General features: G+C 48.8%; 3 protein-coding genes across 3 annotated transcripts; 2 read left to right on the forward strand and 1 right to left on the reverse strand.

Moving 5' to 3' along the window:
* Positions 1-335: 335 nt before the first annotated feature.
* On the forward strand, positions 336-997 carry LOC112899336 (histone H3.2). The gene has a single exon (XM_025967769.1). It carries the CDS (start codon positions 422-424, stop codon positions 830-832), a length of 411 nt encoding a protein of 136 aa, XP_025823554.1. The 5' UTR covers positions 336-421; the 3' UTR covers positions 833-997.
* Positions 998-3,290: 2,293 nt separating this feature from the next.
* Positions 3,291-6,072, forward strand: LOC112899334 (G-type lectin S-receptor-like serine/threonine-protein kinase At2g19130). The gene has a single exon (XM_025967767.1). The coding sequence runs from the start codon at positions 3,495-3,497 to the stop codon at positions 5,925-5,927; it is 2,433 nt and encodes an 810-aa protein (XP_025823552.1). The 5' UTR covers positions 3,291-3,494; the 3' UTR covers positions 5,928-6,072.
* A 1,969-nt stretch (positions 6,073-8,041) lies between these two features.
* On the reverse strand, positions 8,042-10,658 carry LOC112899335 (G-type lectin S-receptor-like serine/threonine-protein kinase At2g19130). Its single transcript, XM_025967768.1, has one exon. The coding sequence runs from the start codon at positions 10,473-10,475 to the stop codon at positions 8,094-8,096; it is 2,382 nt and encodes a 793-aa protein (XP_025823553.1). The 5' UTR covers positions 10,476-10,658; the 3' UTR covers positions 8,042-8,093.
* Positions 10,659-22,917: the final 12,259 nt, after the last annotated feature.

Here is a 22,917-nt window from a genome sequence, read left to right on the forward strand (position 1 = left end):
CAAACCTTTTCTACACGCGACGTCTGGCAGGCCGGCCTTCCCGCCGCTGGGCTGCACCGGCCCGTTCCTCGCCAAGCTCAGCCCGTTAGCCGCGGCCGAAGCCACCAGGTGGGGCCAGCGATCCCCGCGGAAGTAGCCTCAGCCAGTGGCCTCCCACCATCACACACCACGCGGATCGCCAAACCAGCAGCGGTACGCTCACCGTCCATCTCATCCAACGGCCAAAAACTCTCCCGCCACCCGCGCCTCCCAAAATTTTGGCGATCCCGCCTTCCCCACCCTTCTATTTCTACAGCTACAAAAAGCCCACCTCGAATCCCAAATCCACCCACCGCCCCTTCGCGCTCCAGTTTCCAATCCTCCCAAATCCTCCAACCTCCCCGCGCCGCCGCCCGATCCCAGGCTCCTCGCTTCCGCTCCGATGGCCCGCACGAAGCAGACGGCGCGCAAGTCGACCGGCGGCAAGGCGCCGAGGAAGCAGCTGGCCACCAAGGCCGCCCGCAAGTCGGCGCCGGCCACCGGCGGCGTGAAGAAGCCCCACCGCTTCCGCCCCGGCACCGTCGCGCTCCGCGAGATCCGCAAGTACCAGAAGAGCACGGAGCTTCTCATCCGCAAGCTCCCCTTCCAGCGGCTGGTGCGGGAGATCGCGCAGGACTTCAAGACGGACCTCCGGTTCCAGTCGTCCGCCGTGGCGGCGCTGCAGGAGGCCGCGGAGGCGTACCTAGTGGGGCTCTTCGAGGACACCAACCTGTGCGCCATCCACGCCAAGAGGGTCACCATCATGCCCAAGGACATCCAGCTCGCGCGCCGCATCAGGGGCGAGAGGGCCTGAGCGATGCTCTTCGTCAGCGCTCTTTCGATTTGTCTGGCCTGTAGTGCCAGTCTGCTACGCTAGAACTGGGTTGGGAATCGTTTCTTGCCGATCTGGTATCTTGTACTTGTAGTGCTCTGGATGTTTGGCCTCACTCAAATCAAATGAAAAGTGATTTGTTCAAAAAAAATGACTGAATGGTTTTGTTCGAACTGTTTTCAAGCACGCATTGTGATATTGGTTTCAGCGTATGATTTGTATAAATCATTCATCGTGCTTCGAATTCAGGGGTGAAGGAATAAACAGTCGAGCTGGGCCAATCCATTCACAGCCAGTGAGATGGGCTTGTTTTCTGCCTTTATTCTTTGTCGGCCCATATATATTCTGCAGGTGACCAACTTTGGGCCCATTTTAATCCGCCGCCAGGACCGCTTCCGTCACCTCATCTTCCTCCCCGGAGGATTGGCGAGGAACTACGGCGGATCGCCCGGCCATCGCGCCATCTTGGTGTGTCCCCCCCCCCCCCCCCCCTCGCAGTCCTGTGCTGACGACTCCCATCGCTCTCGCTCCTCGGGGCGCCTGTTCGCCGCCGTGCCCTCCGTTAGGAACTCTCCAAGATTAATCTCCGCTCACAGATAACTCTCCAAGGATGCTGCGTTGACATGATTGGTCATCTCTTGGGCAGATTGCTCAAACTGGCGGCTTTGATTCGTACGTCCCCTGGCGTGAGGGAGGGCACGCCGATGCCACTTGCTGCTTGAGTGACAAGAACAGATACGGCCACTATTCCACGTTTCGCATATGGATTCTCGGCCGGTCGGTAGGCCGGGCACGGGCGCCGCCGCCGGTCAGAAAAAGCCAGCACCGGCGCCGCGCGAGTGACCCACCACGTGTGTTCCATCAAAACCACGCGCTGCATGTCTGTCACGTGCTTCCCGGGAGACCCAGCGTAGTATTGCGATAAGAGCAAGAACAATAGTTTAGCCCGCTGCCGACTACAAAAGTTTGCTATATCATCTAAAATTAATATTGTAGTCAACAAATATAATAGATTGGCTATTATGTTGGCTAAAAGAGTGTTGCGTAATTAATATTAGACCCACTTGCATAATCTCATTCTCTCACCTCAGTCTGGGAATTTGGGCTATAACCAGTTATGAGCTGGCTACTATCCTACAGCCAGCTCCTTCTCTCTCTTCTCTCTTCTCTCCTCGACCTCAGCATAAATATAATAAAATAAATCTTATAACCAGCTGACTAGGCTTTATTGTACCTGCTCTAATTGGTAAGGGCGCAGGTTATAGTTTACTAGTCGCCCTTTCCAAATATGGTACTTTGACTCGTTTCAATTTTAAAATTTTTTGTCGTCTCAAGAAAAGCATGGCAATTTGACAAGTAGTTTTAGTGACATGATGTTGCCTTTTAGAAGCAAAATAAATACATAGTTATATATTGGTGGTTCAATGATTGAGATGTTCGATCTCATAAGCATCTGCATATATTGGTGGCTACAAGGTTGAAATTGGGAATTGGAGATACCCCCTCCGGCCAAAGATACAAGGAACTTTAGAATTTATTCTAAGTTATACTATTCTAAATTTTTTATCAAATGGGCATCTTCGAATTCATTATGAAATATATTTTATTAATTTAATTTAATGTGGTAGATACTAGTACTCTTCTCTATAAAATTTTTATCAAATTTAGGATACTTTAACTTTGGACAAACTCAAAATCTCCGAAGAAGGTGATACATACATAGCGAGGTCAACTTCAGTCCCTCTTGTCATGCCTAATAATTTGCTACCCAACCAGGCTCACAAGTTTTTTACACAGACAATCAGCCGAGTGGGAAACGAACAGGAGAGTACCCAATGCAACCGCTACCTCAGCATCTTGCGACCAGCGCGACTGCAAGAAGGGCACGCTAATTTGCGGGTGACCGTATGGAGGGGTTCCGTACGGTCCGCATGTATCCCTTTCTCTTTTTCTGTTTATATACACAAAAGTTACATACAAACATTTACATACATAAAGTTTGATCAAATTGTAAAGATAAAAATTTTAGAAAGAGAAAATTATAAAGGTCAGAAACAAAAAACACAAAAAGACTTAGGAAGAAAAGTTTGGGAAAATTTTTGAAACAAACTTTCAGTAAAACTTAAAAAAGATCTCGAACAAAATTTTAGGAGAAAAAAATTGGAAAACAAAACTTAAGAACAAATTTGGGAGAAAAATTTCAGGAATAAAAAATTTGGAAGTAAAAACTTAAGATCAAACTTGGGAGATAAAGATTTTTAATGAAAAACAAAAAATAGAAGAAAAAATTTGAAAACAAAACTTAATACCCAGTTTGGAAGAAAAGTTTAGGGAACAAATTTAGTCACCGGCTGGAAATAGGCAAAGGAAAAGAAAAAATAAAAAAGAAGAAAATTACATTATGGGAGGGGAGGTCCTGTTATAGAATTACTTTAGGGATTTCGATAGGTAAGTTTTGGAACTTACAATCAACCGCGGATTCGCATCAGGGACGTGATGAATCGAAACCATTTCGCCCATTTGGGGGTTAAGCAGAGCAGCCAGCAGCCACGCCGTTGTGCTCGCTCAACTATCTAGGAGGGAGCGAGGGACACACCTTTCTTCCTCCTAGCAGCAAGCTATACTCTGCCTGCCCACAATCACCATGCGTCTCCTCTTCCTGCTGGTAGTAGCACTGCATCTCTTCAGCCACCACACTCCCGCAAGCTCTGCCGCCAGCATCAAGGCACTCATCCGCGGCCAGTCCCTAGCCGCCGGCGACAAGCTCGTCTCCGGCAACGGCAAGTTCGCGCTCGGCTTCTTCCAGCTCGCCGGCGCCGGCAGCGAGCCCTCTCGCTACACCAACCGCTGGCATCTGGGCATATGGTTCAACAAGATTCCCATGTTCACTCCAGTGTGGGTGGCAAACAGGGAGGAGCCGTTGGCGGACCCAAGCTCATCCGAGCTCACGTTCTCCGGAGACGGCAACCTCGTCCTGCTGAACAGGGCCACCAACGCCACCGTCTGGTCCAGCGGAGCCAACGTGACGGCGGCAGCCAATGCCACCGTGCTCGTGCTCCTGGACACCGGGAACCTCGTCCTGCGTGGCTCGGCCACCGACGCGCTGTGGCAGAGCTTCGACCACCCGGCGGACACCCTCCTCCCCGACGCGACGATCGGGCTGGACAAGGTCACTGGCCGGGCGCGCCGCCTCGTCTCGCGGAGGAACCTGCTGGACCAGTCCCCCGGCGTGTACTCCATGGAGCTGGGCCTCGCTGGCGTCGTCCAGCTGCTGTGGAACTCGTCCGTGCCGTACTGGTCCAGCGGCGACTGGAACGGGCAGTACCAGTACTTCAGCTCGGTGCCGGGGATGGCGGCGCGCCACCTGTTCGACTTCACCTTCGTCAACGACGGCCGGGAGGTGTCCTTCAAGTACCATCTGCGCGACGAGACCGACACCGTGTACAGCTTCCTGGACGTGTCCGGGCAGAGGAAGGTCCTCCTCTGGCAGGAGAGCACGCAGGAGTGGATCACGATCTACAGGCACCCGGAGCTCCGGTGCGACGCGCACGCCGCCTGCGGGCCGTTCGCGGTCTGCGACGACAACGCGGCCTCGGCGTGCAGCTGCCTCAGGGGCTTCTCCGTGGCGGCGCCCGATGTCTGGGAGCTGGGCGACAGAACCGCCGGATGCAAGAGGGACGTTCCGTTGGATTATTGCGGCGGCAACGGCAGCGTCGCCGGGCCGGCGGACAGGTTCTACGCCGTGGCAGCGGTGAGGTTACCGTACGATCCACGCAGCGTAGGAGGACCCGTGACAAGCGCGGCTGAATGCGAGCAGGCTTGCCTGAGCACCTGCTCTTGCTCCGCGTATTCCTTTGGTACCGGTGGTTGCTCCGTCTGGCACGGTGAGCTGGTCAATGTGAGACACCTGCAGTTTGCTGATGCCGCCGCTGGTAACGGCGAAGTTCTTCACCTTCGCCTCGCTGCCAAGGAGTTTCAGACAAGGAAGAAGAGCAGAGCGATGGTGATTGGAGGCGCCATTGCAACAGGTACTGCTGCTTTGTGCGTCTCAGTGCTCGTCCTTCTGCTGATGGTGATGGCCAGAAGGAACAGAAGGCATCGTCCACATTGCGACGGTGGGCTGATCGCGTTCAGATACAGAGATCTGCAGCGAGCGACCGGAGATTTTTCAGACAAGATCGGGGCCGGCGGATTCGGTTCCGTGTTCAAGGGATCGTTGAACACGTCCACGACCATCGCCGTCAAGAGGCTCCACGGCTCGTGCCGGGCGGAGAAGCAGTTCAGGGCCGAGGTGAGCTCCATCGGCATCCTCCAGCACACCAACCTGGTCAAGATGATCGGCTTCTGCTGCGAGCGCGACAGGAGGCTGCTCGTGTACGAGCACATGCCCAATCTCTCCCTCGACGTCCACCTCTTCCGGAGCAAGAGCAACGCCGCAGCCCTGACCCTGAGCTGGAGCACCAGGTACCGGGTGGCGCTCGGCGTCGCCCGGGGCCTGGCGTACCTGCACGAGAGCTGCCGGGACTGCGTCATCCACTGCGACGTCAAGCCGCAGAACATCCTCCTCGATGGATCGTTCCGCCCCAAGATCGCGGACTTCGGGATGGCCAAGCTCATGGCGAGGGACTTGAGCCGGGTGCTGACCACGGCCAGGGGAACCGTCGGGTACCTCGCGCCGGAGTGGATCAGCGGGATGCCTGTCACGCCCAAGGTCGACGTGTACGCCTACGGGATGGTGCTGCTGGAGATCGTGTCCGGGAGGATGAACTCGGAGGAAGAGTGCGGCGGCGGCGAGGACGATGACGAGGTTGTCTACTTCCCGGTCCTGGTCGCGCGGAAGCTTCTCGAGGGGGATGTGATGAGACTCGTGGATCGGAGTCTGAGCAGCGACGCCGTCGTCGAGGAGGTGGAGAGGGCGTGCAAGGTCGCCTGCTGGTGCATTCAGGACAATGAGGCTGACCGGCCGGCGATGGGCAAGGTGGTCCAGATCCTTGAAGGTCTTGTGGAGGTAGACATGCCTCCCACGCCAAGGCTGCTTGCAGCTATCGCCGGAAGATCTCATTCGGCCTGCACCTAGCCGTTATCGTTGACCCTTCTGGAGCATATATAGAGAAGAAAGCAACGATGGAGTCAGTAGAAGTAGCACCCACACCTACACGCCACATACTCGGTGCTCAGTAATCTCACTTGCATCGTGTCAAAACAGTAACACAAAAGGGTTTTGGTAAACTTTTTTTTGGGGGTTTAATTGAGGACTTGTGGCCTCCGCACTCCTCTCCTGTGGGTAAGCATACTATTGGTAAATGTGAATTGTGCTTGCACAAAGTTTGTTTAGATTCTTGATGAGAAAACTTGCCACGCTCCAAGATCACATATTCCGGATTACGTGACAACTTTTATTGTCAACACAGATTTAGAGTTTTTCCCTTCAATTTTTCGAGTTCTGAATATTATTAGCTGATATTGGGATAACATTTGGTAACTCCAACATGAATGGAAAAATTATATAAAAATTGGGAATTCTTTTGCCGCGGCCAAACCCTTAATATTATATTGTTTAGCATTGTACGCACATTACAAGAAATTAGGAATATTCTGGAGATGCCAAACTAGTGACATGCTTACCTCGGACCCACCGGTGGTGCAGTCTACAGGCAATGAAGGCAATTAAGGGTATGTTTGGTTGGACACCGATGTTGCCACAAGGTTGGGCACAAGGTTGGGCAGTGCGACCAACAAATTCTTAGCCACAAGTGTGGCAAAGTTAGTTAAGAAATAAAGAGTACGATGAGTGGGCCAGGGAGCTAAGGAAGTCTGGCCTTCCACAACTGCAGTATTCAACTAAACAGTAGTCTAAGAATCTATGGATGGCTCGACTAAACTTAGACGTGGTGTGGGCCATGGAAAATTCTGGAATTTTGTTCCAAAGCCCATCACCCCTCAGGAATTGGCCCACATTTGTTTGCTGTTTTTGTTTGTCAGTTCCCTTTGGGCTGTTCGCTCATGCTATATGTAGAGGATCAGCGAGTGCCCGTCCCTTGGTGTGTCCTCCGGCGGCGTAGACCAACATTAGCGGCGAGCAGCAAATTACGCTGGTGAGAGGTACGATTCTTGATCTCACCCTCCGCCTTTCGCTATTGCCCAAATGCCTTTGATTCCCTCTCGAGTCTCGATTAAACCTAAACCCTAGGAAGCACCCCGGCACTGCCTTCCCGTTGCCGACGACCGGCATGACGCCATTGAGAGAAGGCGGGCGATAGGCGACGGAGTTCGGAGAAGGGGCGCCGGCCACTTCCTTGTACAATGCAAACGTGAAATACGAACAATTGATTTAAATCTATTTTAGTTTAGTTTTAGGATTTCAATGCGGAATTGGAATGGTAAATTCAAAGTTGCAAAATTCTCTTGTAGATTTGTTGAAACATGAAGAGGAGCGGAGATATTGCATCTCTTTCACTAAATGAGATATTTTTCTTACAAGTGAACGAAGATGATATAATCAGCACATTTATAACCATTGGAAGCCATGGGCCTGACAAGAAGTAGCAGTATGTTGGCAAGACATTTTTTATCTTTCATCGTATTGTATTTGGAGAATTTTATAGTTTTATATGTTGGCATAGTGTTAAAAAAAATAGTTAACTGGACCACCTTGGCCTCCTGGCTGCTCGTCTGGGGCATTGTTCCCACGGTTGGTGTAGGGTAGTGAGGTCACGGGGACAGGGGGCCATATTCGTAGGGTGTCCTGGTGTTGCATCAAGAGCCTTCCCCAACAACCAATAAAAAAGGACAGTGGCCGATTGATGGTGATATTTTCTACTCAAGTAATTTATTCAACAAAAAAGTATGGATAAAATTGATCGATTCATGGTTGATTGTCGTTAAGAGTAGTGATATCATAAATATCATGTTTGATTTGTTCTACTACAGATATTCTCCTCCTGTCCACGAATGTAAGAATATCTATGATCTTTAGGACATATTAACGAGGAACAGAAAATAACTGTGGTGCCTATCAATTAGTCACAAAGATTCTAGAGATGCAATTAACTTTGGCTTTTTGCTAACCAATTACCAAGCTTAAATTAATGATGAGTCAGGTGAGGGGTGAATTATGCCAGATACTCTTATATTTTTCGATAATTCTTGAATGTTAGATGTGCTCATTCATCACAAGAGTTCACTCTCAAATCAAATTTACTTTCCTCAGAAAAAAATACTTATTTCTGCAGAAAGAATTATATTAATGTGGGCTTTCTGCAACAGCTTGGAGTATTTTTGGAATTGGAGGCACATCGACCTCACGTAGACCCTCTAAAATCTGAACAACCTCACCCATTGCCGGTCGATCGGAGTCCTTATCTTGGATGCACCAACAAGCAATTTTGCAAACTCGTTCTACCTCTTCCAAATTGACATCTCCCCGCAACTTAGGATCTACCAAACCCTGCACATCGCCCTTGAGAATACCATTTGCGACTTGCAGAGGAAAATAAACATCATTATCATCAGCACAACTACTGCATAGTTCAGATGTGTTTCTCCTTCCTGATATAATTTCTAATAACACCATCCCATAGCTATAAACATCAATTTTTGTTGTAATAGCCACTCCACTAAGCCATTCAGGTGCAAGATAACCTATAGTACCTCTCATTGTGGTCAAGGCTCGGCTGAAGTCCCTTTGCATGAACTTTGCCATTCCGAAGTCTGCAATTTTTGGAGTGAATGATGCATCAAGAAGTATGTTTTGTGGTTTAATATCACAGTGTATGATATATTCCCGACAACTCTCGTGCAAGTATGCCAGTCCTCTAGCAACTCCTAGGGCCACTTGATACCTCGTTTTCCAATTCAGAAATGTGACACTTCTCTGAAATAGATGAACATCAAGAGAATGATATGGCAAGTACTCGTAAACTAGCAATCTCTTATCTCCCTCACAACAGAAACCAATCAGTTTCACTAAATTAACATGTTGGATGATTCCGATTGAGCTCACTTCCGCCCTGAATTGCTTCTCTCCTTGACGAAAACCGTCAAGCATCTTCACTGCTATGGCAGTTGAGTCAGCCAGAATCCCCTTGTAAACAGAGCCGAAACCACCGCTCCCTAGTTTGATCGAGAAACATTTAGTTGCATGCTTCAAGTCTGTGTATCTAAATGCAACAATTCCGTTGCCACCCTGAACATTGTTAAATGTGCAAAAATACTGCTTTTTTTGGTTCCTCCAAATCATCAGTAGCAGGACAAGTCCAAACAAAGCCACAGTTGCACTGGTAACAACCCAAACTAGCATTTCCCTTCTATGGTTTTCCCACCTTATCAATTCTTTTGCAGCAAGGCGAACCTTTAGAATTTCCACCTTATTACTAGTAAGGTCACTATACTGCTGGTCTTTGACATTAAGCAGTTCATCATGCCAGACGTAGCAGCCATAGTCGCCGAAAGAGTACGCAGTGCAGGAGCAATCACTTAAGCAAACCTGCGCACACTCACCTTCACTCAGAACACCTGTTGTGTTCTGAGCATTTTGGGGCAGTCTGAAGCATGGTATGGAGTAGAATCCATCTGTTGAGCCCGTGGTCTTGTTACAACTGCAATCTAATGGATTATTTCTTACACACCCCCCTGTTCGATCTTCTAGCTCCCAATCCTTGAGTGACTTGATGGAGAAGCCCTTCATACAGTTGCAAGAGGGGATCACATTATCGTTGCAGACTGTGTGAGGCCCACAGAGTGCATAGACATCGCATAGAGATTTTGGTTGGACAGCAGAAGTTACCCAATCTTGTAACTGCTCGTACCAGATGAACGACTTAATTTGACCAGAAACCTCCAACGAAAGACGGGTAACGACGTTTGCATCGTCCATGGGAGTTATGAGGCACACCTCTCTGCTGCTGTTGACAAATTCAGAATAAGCACCCATGTCCGGTATCGAGTTGAAGAACCGGCCGTTCCAGACTCCACTGGACCAATATGTTACGCCAGAGTTTAGCTCTACAAGGATGAACTGAGCAGCACCTGAGGGGTCGAGCTCCAACGAGTACGCTCCGGGAGCCTGGTCGACTGAGTTCTTCCTTGAAACAAGACGGCGGTTCAGACCGGTGACCTTGTCCCGACCTAGCTTTGCGCCGGGGAGAAGACTACTCGTTGGGTGGTTGAAGCTTTGCCATAGAACATCAGAGGGATCCAACGATTTCTGTAGCATGAGGTTCCCTCCGTCTGACAGCGTAGCCATGGTGTTGTTCGTTGTGATGTTGGCCTGGGTGGACCAGATGATGGATCCGGCGACCGGGTTTAGGACGACAAGGTTGCCGTCCGGAGAGATCGTGAGCACTGCCGCAGTCAGATCAGCAATCGGATCGTCCCCGTTTGCGACCCACACCGGGGTCATGGTGGGGACCCTGTTGATCCATATGCCCAAATACCAGTAGCTGGAGGCGTTGCCAGGAGACTCACTGCCGGTTTGGAAGAAGCCGAGCTTGTACTTGCCGTTGCTGGAGACGAGCTCGTCGCTGCCACCGAGCGTCTCGCCTGGGGAGATGGTATCCCTTGCAGAAGCAGCGCGTGGCGGGGAGGAGACGAGCACGAAGAGTAGTAGGACGAGGACGAGAGCCATGGCGGCGGAATCAGCGTAGAATTGGAATTTTGTTAGCGCAGGGGGTAATTGCAGAATCGATCAAGCACCTCCTCTTGACGTTGGGAGCGCGAGTCGATGCAACCACAGAAATCACCGAGTTGGTCTGACTGATGTTGGCGTGGATTTCCGGTGATCAGCCGGCTGGAGTTGAAAATTCCCAAAACGTTCAGGTTCTGGTTGCTTTCAGCTATGGCCGGAAGATCCCATTCGACCTGCACGTAGCCGTCATCGTTGACCAAGAGGATACATGTTGAAAAAAAATCATTTTACTACCACAATTATTGGTCCGGTTAAAGCCGTAAGAAAATTTCCACTCATTGAGCTATTAAAATTGGTCAAATTTACCCCTAATAAAATAAGCAAATTTGTTGGTACTGTTTACAAGATTGGGGAAATTAGCTCTGTAGCACTAAAAAAAGATTGCCACTTCTGGAAAATACCATTAAAAGATGGTTTTTACGTAATAAAATACTATTGAAAGATCAAACCGTTACGGAAATGACACTGTTAGAATTTGCCATCAATCCTGATAAATTGGACCAAAATGCCCTTGGTTATCTCAGTACAAGCACCAGCCATTAGAACATACGCTGCTCCAATCTTTCCTTTGTCCCCTGCCGGCGATGAGGAACCCAACAAGGCCTGCCGTGGGGAACGTGGTCGAGAAGCAGCGTAGCGGCATAATTAGCATGGCGAGCGAGGCCGCCGGCAGCAAGGATCCGACGCGTGCAGCAGCAGGAACACGCAGGCGAGCATCCCCCGTTTTGGTGATGCCATCGGAAGAACAGGGACCGAAGCATCTTGTCAGTGGCCAGGAACCCCGGGAAGAACGCGAGCAGCAGGCAACGGCCCCGGAGGCCGGAGCGACGTGCCGAGCTCGAGGATATGCGGCCCGCGGTCTGCGCTGTCTTACGCGTGTTTCGAAGGAGATGAGCACGAATAGCGCCGTGTCCGAGCGTGGCGATGGGCTAGGCGAGGGCAGGTCAGTGATAGGTGGCGGCATGAGGGTCCCAGACTCGAACGTCTCGACAACCGTGACACTTGTTTGCATACTCCTACCTTCTTGGCTGAGCTTGATATTGGTTTCTGGCAAAGTGCAGGACGGCATGAGTGGCATGGCCTGCTGCTGTGACAGAAGAGAGGGAAGGACAATGGAGAAGAAGGGTAGAAACGACAATTCACTTTGCACAATAGAGTAAAAAAAATCCCGTTAGCTACAGAAGTAATAGAGTGGTATTTGTGGAAACAGATTAATACTTTCGGTGGTATTTTACAAAACAACGATCTTTCAATGGTATTTTACATAACAACTAATTTTCCGTTCAAGATTTTGTATAAATTCAATGTAATTTCCATCTCTACTACTAAAAGTGCACACAGGAATGAAGGAGAGAAACAATCAAGTACATAGAACAAGGGAAGGAAATAAAAGGCAGGACAAATTAAGGAACACCTCCTGTGATTAAACAATCAAGTGATTAAAAGAAAGGAAGGAAACAAACAATCAAGTGCCTAAAATAACGGAAGGAAACAACCAATCAGTATGAGCACATCAACCTCACTTATTCATTCCAGTCAACCAGGATCCTCATCTTGGATGCGCCAACATGCCACTTTGCAAGCTCGTCTTGTATTCATATTCAAATTAAAATAAAGAATTCAATACAAATCCAAACCTGTAGCCAACCGAACCTGATCTATGCGCATGTGATGCAGGGGTCTTGATCCTAGCCATTGGCGGGCTAGGCTCACGCTGGAGGATTGGTTTCTCGGTCTTATGCAGGGCTGCTCGTCGCAGGCTATTGGCGGGCGTACCATGATCATTCTGACGATCTGGTGTATTTGGTGGGAGCGTAACAGCAGGATTTTCCAGGCCAAGGAGCGCTCGGCACAATCGCTAGTGTCCGACCTGCGAGATGAAGCTAGAACTTGGATGATGGCAGGCGCACGTCACCTGGCCATGCTAGTTGAGCATCCTTTAGCGAGTAGTTAGCTAAAGTTTTCCGGCGCTGGGCATCGGTCTGTTGTCCAGGGTTTCCTTGCGTTTTGCGCCTCTGGCGCATGTAACAAACTCTATTCTCCTTATTAATATATGCCGAGCATAAGCTGTCCGGGTCTTTCAAAGAAAAAAAAGATCTATGCGCATGAATGGAGGAGGGTTGTTAGATTATAGGATCTGCTACCGCGCGATTAGATTAGGAAAATCTCTTTGCAATGGCTTAATCGGGTAATGCAGAAGGTTAGAGAGAGGGGAGAAGCACGGCATACCCTCGTGACCTAGTCCAGCAGCTGACGCAGACGTGCCCGCCATGGTGGTGCAGTGCGGGGGGCTCGGGGCGGTCCGGCCGTAGACGTACGCGCTTGCGGTGGTCGAGGTCGAGGTCGAGGACGCGTGCACAGGTTCGGGTCGAGGCAGAGGATGTCGAGGGTGCCGGCGGTGATGCTTCCCGTCGCTGCTGCGCCTCTCCTCTAGATCGGCTAGGGTTAGGGTTGTGTCGGTGGGGTGGCTGCGGCGCCGGTGAATTCGTGCCGTGTGCCGCTGGCCCCCACCTCCTTTTATATGGCGCAGTGCGACGGGGCCCCACCAGCTGGATCGTGCTGGTACGCCCCCGATCAGGGCGCGTGAGGGCAAGGCCCTCTCGGATCCGTTGGGAATCCGAGGGGGTTTTGGAGATCAACCTAACAGTCTCCCCCTTGATCTCACTCTGTGTTTTTCTTTCCTTTACTTTTCTCGCTTCTTCATGGATTTGTACATAGAGCATGCTTTATCGTCACGGTCAATCGCCGATAGATTCAACAGCTACAATATACTCCTCTATTCAAAAAACGATTCTTTAACCTTTTGGGCCCTTGTAGTCCGAAAATCACAGGCTATCCCTTAGCCCCATGCCGGCTACGTGTTCCTTGAACACGTTGGGTGGTAAGCCTTTCGTTAGCGGATCCACAAGCATTTTCACTGTGCTTATATGCTCAAGATTTATAATCTGATCTCGGACTTTATCTTTCACAACATAATACTTTATATCTATGTGTTTGGCAGTACCACTTGTCTTGTTGTTGTGAGCATATATTACTGCGGGCTCGTTATCGCAGTACAACTGTAATGGTTTAGATATGTTATCAACCATTCTCAGACCGGGTACGAACTTCTTTAGCCAGTTCACCTGCCCTGTAGCCTCATAACACGCAACAAACTCGGCATACATTGTGGACGATGTAGTGACGGTTTGTTTGCAACTTTTCCACGATATTGCTCCCCCGGCTAGGGTGAACACATATCCTGACGTGGATTTTCTGTCATCTCCTGCGTAATCTGAATCTGAGTATCCTACGATACGCAGAGATTCTGTTTTCCTGTACGTTAACATGAGGCCTTTGGTTCCTTGCAAATAGCGCAGAACCTTCTTTACTAGCTTCCAGTGTTCTGGTCCTGGATTATTCTGGAATCTGCCAAGCAACCCAGTAACGTAAGCTATATCAGGGCGTGTGCACACTTGTGCATACTGTAAGCTTCCCACAGCAGAAGCATATGGTACCATTTTTATTTGATCGATCTCATATTGAGACTTGGGGCATTGAAATTCCCCATATCTGTAGCCCTTAACTATAGGTGCAGGTGAGGCACTGCATTTGTGCATGTTGAATTTCTTTAGGACCTTTTCTATATATGTCTTTTGCGATAATCCTAATACCCCTTTCAATCTGTCTCGGTGAATCTCGATTCCTAGGACGAATCTTGCTTCACCGAGGTCTTTCATCTCGAAATGCGAGGATAAGAACCTTTTCGTTTCCAGTAGCAGACTGACATCGCTACTTGCCAGTAGAATATCGTCCACATACAGGATTAGGAAGACGTACTTCCCATTCTTGAACTTTGCGTAAACGCAATTGTCCTCGACATTTTCTTTAAACCCGAATTCTTTTATTGTCTTATCAAACTTCAAGTACCACTGTCTTGAAGATTGTTTTAGCCCATAAATCGATTTTCTCAGACGGCATCCCAATTTTTCTTTGCCTTCCACGACAAAACCTTTCGGCTGTGCCATGTAGACGGTTTCATCTAAGTCCCCGTTAAGGAATACTGTCTTCACATCCATCTGATGTAATTCTAGATCGTAATGAGCTACAAGAGCCATTATGATTCTGAAAGAATCTTTACAAGAGACTGGGGAAAACGTCTCGTTGTAATCAATTCCTTCTCTTTGTGTATATCTTTTAGCCACGAGTCGTGCTTTAAACTTATCTATATTCCCTTGGGAGTCATATTTGGTTTTGTAGACCCATTTGCAGCCTACTGTTTTGGCTCCTTTAGGAATCTCTTCTAGGTCCCACACTTTGTTGGTACTCATCGATTTTATTTCGTCTTCCATAGCGTCAAGCCATTTCGACGAATGTTCACTTCTCATGGCTTCTTCAAATGAAGTGGGATCATCCTCCATTTGAATTTCTTCGCTATTATAGACTTCGTAGTCATTAGAAATAGCGCGCTTTCTTATTCTTTGAGGTCTCCCGTGAGCCTGAGCCTGCGGTGCCTCATTTATTTGGGGCTGCTGGTGCTCCTCTTCTTGTGCGGCAACTGGCTCGTCAGGAACCTGATGAATGGGTTCCTCTTCCTAATTCATCGTCACCATAGAAGGAGCCATTACAGGTGTCGGCATCGCAGTGACTTGCACTGGCGGTGCAGACACAGCGGGCAGCGGGAAAAAGGATTCCTAAATCACGGGATTGGGTGTATACACCCGCATCTTCTCAAGATCAATTTTCCTTGCTGTGCCGCTCCCCCGGATCATTTGATCCTCAAGAAAAACTGCATGCCTCGTTTCTACAAATTTTGTCGATCTGTCTGGGCAGTAGAAACGAAACCCCTTTGACCTTTCTGGATAACCAATAAAATGGCAAGATACCGTTCTGGAATCTAGTTTTGCAATGGTCGGGTTAAATACTTTTGCCTCAGCAGGACTCCCCCACACCCGCAGGTGATTTAGTGAGGGTACTCTTCCTGTCCACATTTCATACGGCGTTTTCGGCACCGATTTACTTGGAACTCTGTTGAGAATGTGAATGGCGGTTTTCAGTGCCTCCATCCATAAACTCACTAGCAACGTAGAGTAACTGATCATGCTTCGCACCATATCCATTAGGGTGCGATTGCGTCTTTCAGCCACTCCGTTCTGCTGAGGCTCGCCCGGCATCGAGTACTGGGCTACTATGCCTTGTTCCATTAGGAACTTCGCAAAAGGTCCTGGAACTTGGCCATATTGGGTATGTCGACCGTAGTATTCCCCTCCACGATCGGATCTTACGATTTTAATCTTTAAATCGTGTTGATTTTCTACTTCGGCCTTGAATATTTTAAACTTATCCAAAGCCTCCGATCTTTCTTTAATTGGATAAATGTATCCATAACGGGAATAATCATCTGTGAATGTTATGAACGAGTCATAACCATCCACACTCTTTACATTAAACGGACCACAGATATCTGTGTGAATTATTTCTAATACACCTATACTCCTCTTAGCATTTTTCTTTATTTTCTTAACGAATTTGCCTTTTATGCATTCAATGCATTGTTCTAAGTTAGAGAACTCTAATGGAGGAAGAATTTCATTTTTAATTAATCTTTCTATTCTCCCCCTCGAAATATGGCCTAAACGACAGTGCCATAATTTCGACGACGTATCTTGAGTTCTCTTACGTTTTCTATTTGCGAGTGTAGACGAGAATACATTCGCACTCTTATCGCATACGGAATTCACACTTTCGCGTAACGATATCAAATAAAGATCATTCTTTCTGAATGCAACGGAAATAACTGTATCATTACATTCAATTAAACACCTGCCATCTCCAAATAGACAGGAATAACCATCTTTGTCCAGGCGAGACACACTAATCAAATTTCTGTGTAAAGAAGGAACAAATAAAACATCTCTAAGGACTATAATGAAGCCAGAGTCGAGTTCCAAATGAACGTCTCCTACTGCTTCAACGTCTGCTTGATCTCCATTCGCCACTCTAACTTGCTTTTCGCTTCTTTAAGTGGTTCTCGTCGAACGGAATCCCTGTAAAGAATTTGCAACATGAACAGTCGCTCCTGAATCAATCCACCAAGTAGATTTTGAATATTCTATATACAAGGATTCATTTACAAATGAAATAATATTCTCACCTCTCTTTTCCATGATCATCTTTAAATATTTGTGACAGTTCTTCTTGTAGTGATCCCTCTCTTTGCAGTAGAGACACTGATCTTTATCTACTAGAGCTTGTCCCTCCTGTGGTCTGTGTTGTTGAGAGTTTTTACCTTTAGAGAAGGATGAAGAAGAAGATGAAAAATTGCCTTTAAAGTTGGCATGCTTCTTCTTGTTCACATAGTTTAAGGATCCTCCAGTGGTGGACCTGATCCTTTCCTCCTCCTGAACACACATCGCAATGGTCTTTTCAATATCCCAAGTATGCGGTTGGGTGTTGTAATTGACAACAAACGTGTCAAACTCTTTTGGTAACGAAGCAAAAACCAGATGGATAATGTGATCCTCCTTGAAGGCAAGGTCCAATGATTTTAGCTTGTTATTCTGGTTGACCATGCGATGAATGTGTTCCCTGATACCACCGCCAGTGTATCTCTCTGAAACCAGTTGTTTGATCAACTGGGTTGCATAAGTCTTTGAAGAACCAGTATACTGATTCTTTAGTTTTTCAAGATACTCTATAACAGTGGTACAATCTGGGATTGAGCCCATAATCGCAGGCTCAATCGTGTTCTTTACCATTGCCAAACACTTTTTGTTGGCAGAGAACTATTTGGCATAAAGCCTCTCATAATCTGCTCTTACTTTCTTATAAGCAAGCTCTATTTGCTTCCAAGAAGCATCTGTGTCTGTGTCCTCTCTCAGAGGGAGCACAGGCTCTGTAGGAGTCGGTGTAGCTAGGACCCAATCCAATTCACCCATGATGAAATAGAGATCCAGCTTTCTGTACCATTCATTGTAATTATCTCCCTTTAATATTGGAATATCGTTGATGGAAAACATCATTGATACTCCTCCTGAAAAACATCCATGAGTGGTGAAAACATTAAATTAAAGTCAAATAAAATTATTGCATATGTATAAATACGACGTTGGTCATAAATTAAAATATGCAATAACCTTGTGTATTAAGTCTAAAACACCGTTGGTATTAAAAATACGGTATTCTAGATTTAATACAAAAGGAGATTATCCCGTTGGTTCAAATTTGAAATTACAAGGCATATAAAAATGTTTAATCTTTGCAGCGGAAAACATTAATTCTATCAAAAAGTGTCTAAAATTGTCTTTTGTAAGCAGTGCATCAAAGTTCATTCAACTTTGAATTTGAAATACATCAAATTCAATCAAATTCTATTGGAAAAACACTTCTGGAAATTGAAAAATGATGCACTATTCATTCTGTTGCAAACGTCCCGGCCGGCCCACTCACTCCGCGAGGCCCAACACGAAAACCGGGCTTACTCGCGCGCACGCGCACACGCGCGCGGCCTGCTAAGGGCCGGCCCGCGTCCCCCCGCGCACCCCCGCACGGGCGCTCGCGCTCGGGGCCAAGGCAACCTGGGCCCGGGCCGCGCATTCCCTTCGCCGCCTGGGCCAAAAGAGGCCTGGTAGCGCGCGGATCGTCGTCGACCGTCCGATCACGATCGACGGCCGCGCGTGCGTCTCGGCGGGACAAAAACCCCTCGCCGTTCGCTCCCCGAAACCCTAGCTCCATTCCCATCTTCCCGATCCCCCGGCGCCTTCTGTTTCCACTCACGCGAGCGAGAGCGAGGCGTCCGGCGGCGACCGAGCGGCGACCGAGCGGCGCCACGGCGAGCCCCCTCGCCGGCGCGCGCGTCCACCGGAAGGTGGGCGCGTCGCCGTCGAGCGGCTTCTCCGTGGTGCCCTGATCTGGCGCGGCGAGCAGCCCGGAGGCAACTCGCGCGAGCTCTGTCCGCGCAGGGCCCAAGGCCTCGCGGGAGGTCTGGTCGGCGCACCGGCGTCCCGTGCACGCCGGCGGTGGGCGGCGCAAGAAGGGCCAGGTAAGTATCCCCTTTGCTGCCGCCCCTCTTCAGTCGCACCTTCTCTGTTCTGATCTATAGTTAGGGTTAGGGTTAGGTTTTCGGGGTGTTGCTCTAGGAGTGTTTCTGGGATCTTTTCAAGGGTTCTTTTCCTCTAAATCTCTTTGGGTTTCAATGGGTTCTTTGCTCTGTAATCCTCCAATACTAATCAACGCAAGTAGATTAGGCTCTGATACCAATGTTAGATTATAGGATCTGCTACCGCGCGATTAGATTAGGAAAATCTCTTTGCAATGGCTTAATCGGGTAATGCAGAAGGTTAGAGAGAGGGGAGAAGCACGGCATACCCTCGTGCCCTAGTCCAGCAGCTGACGCAGACGTGCCCGCCATGGTGGTGCAGCGCGGGGGCTCGGGGCGGTCCGGCCGTAGACGTACGCGCTTGCGGTGGTCGAGGTCGAGGTCGAGGACGCGTGCACAGGTTCGGGTCGAGGCAGAGGATGTCGAGGGTGCCGGCGGTGATGCTTCCCGTCGCTGCTGCGCCTCTCCTCTAGATCGGCTAGGGTTAGGGTTGTGTCGGTGGGGTGGCTGCGGCGCCGGTGAATCTCGTGCCGTGTGCCGCTGGCCCCCACCTCCTTTTATATGGCGCAGTGCGACGGGGCCCCACCAGCTGGATCGTGCTAGTATGCCCCCGATCAGGGCGCATGAGGGCAAGGCCCTCTCGGATCCGTTGGGAATCCGAGGGGGTTTTGGAGATCAACCTAACAAGGGTCACTAGGAGAAAGGAGAAAAATGGTGAACGGAGTGTGACTCAGGAGCGGAGCAATCATGGACCACTACCGGGTTCAGACCCTTTGCCGAGTTGCCGAGTGTAACACTCAGCAAAGGGCACTCGGCAGCGATTTTGTCGGCAAAGATGTCTTTGCCGAGTGCCTTTTGTCGGGCACTCGGTGCTTTGCCGAGTGTCCGGGACGGCACTCGGCAAAAGAAAGAAGCCGTGACGGCGTTTGGGGCCGTGACGGCGTCTTTGCCGAGTGCCCTTGAGTTGGCACTCGACAAATACCAGGCTCTTTGCCGAGTGCCCTTGAGTTGGCACTCGGCAAAGACTAGGCTCTTTGCCGAGTGCCTGGGACGTGGCACTCGGCAAAGTCTAGGTCATTTTGCTGAGTGTTTGCCCTTGGCACTCGGCAAAGTTTAGGTCACTTTGCCGAGTGCCTTTCCTCTACACTCGGCAAAGTATTTTTTTAAGATTTTATTTTGTTTTTTCTCCGTCCCTGGATGGGGAGCCTCCATTTTACACAGGCACATATTCACACAGGCATATTATTTAAAATTTCACATACACAACCAAATTCACCCAAGTCTTATCATCACACAACCAAATTTACCAAAGTCTCATCAACACACAACTAAAATCACATACACAAGTTCACCACACAAGAGTTAACAACGATAAAGTTCACCACACAAATTTTGAGATGGCTGATTTGGAGTTGCCTGATTTGGAGATGGCGTAGCATGCGGATCATTTGATGCCGCCGATTGTCTCTACACAGAGAAGAAGAGATTGTATGTGAGACAAGATAAGTGACGATCATACATAAATACAACTTATCCCCACTCACAGGAGTAGAGTACGGATCAGGTGGTGGAGGTTGCGCGAACAGAGAAGCTGGCGGAGGTATACCCGTTGCAGCACTAAGACTCTGCATGTAAGTAAGTACATCACTCATCCTTTGCTCCAACTCCTGTCGTTTCCTCATCTCTTCTTCCAGCCGGCCCTGCACAGTTTTCACCCCAATGTTATAATAATGCAAAGAAAAGGTATGTAATAATCAATGAACGACGGATAAAGAAGGAATAACCTGGAGTGCCTGTATTTGATGGCGTGAAGTGTCCTGCCGAGGTCGTATGGCTGGGCTCGCACTCGTGCTCCTTGCTCGAATCTGAGAAAGAGTAGGAGTAGAGAACGAGTTGATTGCGCCATCGGCAATCCAGTACCATCCTTTCTTCTTACGTCCTCCGACCCTCATGACGATCTCTGTGTCAAGGTCCTCTGTGGTGGGATCATATTCTGGGCCATGGACCTCCCTTGCCATCGATGTGTACTCACTGAGGTGGGTGTGGATGCTCGCATTGCTGTATACCTCGGACCCGTCCTCCGGGTTGTAGCTAACGTCGAAGGTCGCCTTTCCCTTGTGGGACAGAGCAAATGCCGTGAAGAGGTTGCAAGGCTGGCCACCATGTGACGATGACTGCAAGAAAAGCAACAAGATGATTAGGAAGCATGCATAATTGAGAGTTAGATGAAATAAATGTATTCGCGTACCCATGCTTCAGCGTATCCGCTGAGGTTGCGGCTGCCTTGATGGTGTGCTACACCTGGCATCATCAAACGTCGCTCCCGGCAAGCAACGTGATTCTCCTCCCACTCCTCGGAGCACCACTTTTGCACTATGCATCGCCAGCAATCGGGATACGAGATGTACCAATTAGGAGTCACCTACAAGACACCAAGTACATGCATGATGTATTAGAAGATGAAATTAAGCCGTCCTAATGTTAGAAAAGAATCAAGCCACGGTGTTCTGTTCTTTACTTGTATGTACTGCTCTGGAGTCAAATAAATTGTTCTTACTTCTTCTTTGGTGACCCTCTATCCAAGGACTGTGGCGTGGTAATTTCTGACGGCTTGGATACGCGCCTTGTAGTGCATCTCCCAGACTAGTTTCTTGCAGCAGTTGGTGATCACCACATCCGCCTCGCCCTCTTTACCAGCCTCACATCTGAAGAAATCCTACATATACAAACACAATGGATCTCATTCATTTATGGTATAAAATTGTGCAATTAATATGCGATTTATTGAGCACTTACCCACAGCTCTTTCTTCACCCGCTCCGCCTTGTTGCTGAATACCCTGCCCTCCCGATCTTCAGCATCGGGGGCTGCAGCGTAGTGCTCAAACGTATAGGCCGGCTCCCACACTCCGCCGTACTCAACCATGCCAGGGAAGTGTTGCCTGCATAGAATACCGATGATGCCATTGACAGTGCGCTTGTGAGAAGCTCTAGGGCGCACAATCTTCCCGCCCCTGCACAAGTGATTAAGAAAAATCATTAGTTTCTATTCCAGATTTGACGTATTAGGAGTCACCTACAAGACACCGAGTACATGCATGACGTATTAGAAGATGAAATTAAGCCGTCCTAATGTAGAAAACGAATCAAGCCACGATGTTCTGTTCTTACCATAGTATGTTGTTATGAAGTTGGACACCTCTTGATGAATGTATGCCTCTGCAATGGAAGCCTCAATTTTGCTTTTATTTCCACATTTCTTTCGAAGCACCTTTAGACATCTCTTGATTGGATAGCACCAACGACCCTGCACGGGCCCCCCCATTCATGCCTCATACGGGAGGTGCAAAATCATATGCTCCATCGGATTGAAGAAGCCGGGTGGAAGGATCTTCTCCAACTTACAGAGCAACACCGGTGCCATTCTTTCTAAGTCTGCAACCACGGTCCGAGATAACTCCTTGGCACAAAGCTGACGGAAGAAATAGCTCAACTCTGCAAGCACTAGCCAGACATGCTCAGGGAAATAGCCTCAAACTATCGCCGGAAGAAGCCGCTCAATCCATATGTGGTAGTCATGACTCTTCATCCCTAAGACTCGCATAGATGAAAAGTTGACCCCCCTACTCAGGTTAGCTGCATACCCATCAGGGAACATCAACTTCTTAATCCACTCTAGTACTTCCCTCCTCTGGGGCTTGGTCAAGACGAAATCGGCCTTAGGCCTTCTCCATGTCTTTCCGCGACCAGGAGGCTCCATCTCTAGGTTCAGTCTATCACATAATATTGCCAGGTCAACTCTAGCCTTAACGTTGTCCTTTGTCTTGCCAGGAATGTCCATGATTGTTGACCAAAGTGCCTCAGCGATATTTTTTTTGGTGTGCATGACATCAATGTTGTGTGGAAGGAGAAGGTCATCATAGTAGGGGAGCCGAGTCAAGCCTGACTTATGAGTCCACATATGTTGTTCGCTATATCCCACAAAGCCACCTGCTGGATTGACCACGAGACCATCTATCTCTTGACGAATTGCGGCACTAGTCTTCGTTGGAGGTGCAAGGCCTGTCACTGCGACACCTTTCATAAAGTTCTTGATGTCTCGTCTGAATGGATGGTCAAGAGGGAGGAATAGCTGATGTTTGTTGAAAGCAACATACTTGCCACCCTTCTGCAACCAAATGAACCTAAGACCTTCCTTGCATATAGGACATGGGAACTTCCCGTGAACACACCATGCACAGAATACCCCATACGCCAGCAAGTCATGCATAGAGTATTGGTACCAAACATGCATTATGAAGTTTTG

The sequence above is a fragment of the Panicum hallii genome, chromosome 7, assembly GCF_002211085.1.
Source record: "Panicum hallii strain FIL2 chromosome 7, PHallii_v3.1, whole genome shotgun sequence".
Taxonomy (NCBI): Eukaryota; Viridiplantae; Streptophyta; class Magnoliopsida; order Poales; family Poaceae; genus Panicum; species Panicum hallii.

Coding starts and splice junctions, on each gene's coding strand:
- LOC112899336 (XM_025967769.1), top strand. CDS start 422: ATGGCCCGCACGAAGCAGACGGCGCGCAAGTCGACCGGCGGCAAGGCG.
- LOC112899334 (XM_025967767.1), top strand. CDS start 3,495: ATGCGTCTCCTCTTCCTGCTGGTAGTAGCACTGCATCTCTTCAGCCAC.
- LOC112899335 (XM_025967768.1), bottom strand. CDS start 10,475: ATGGCTCTCGTCCTCGTCCTACTACTCTTCGTGCTCGTCTCCTCCCCG.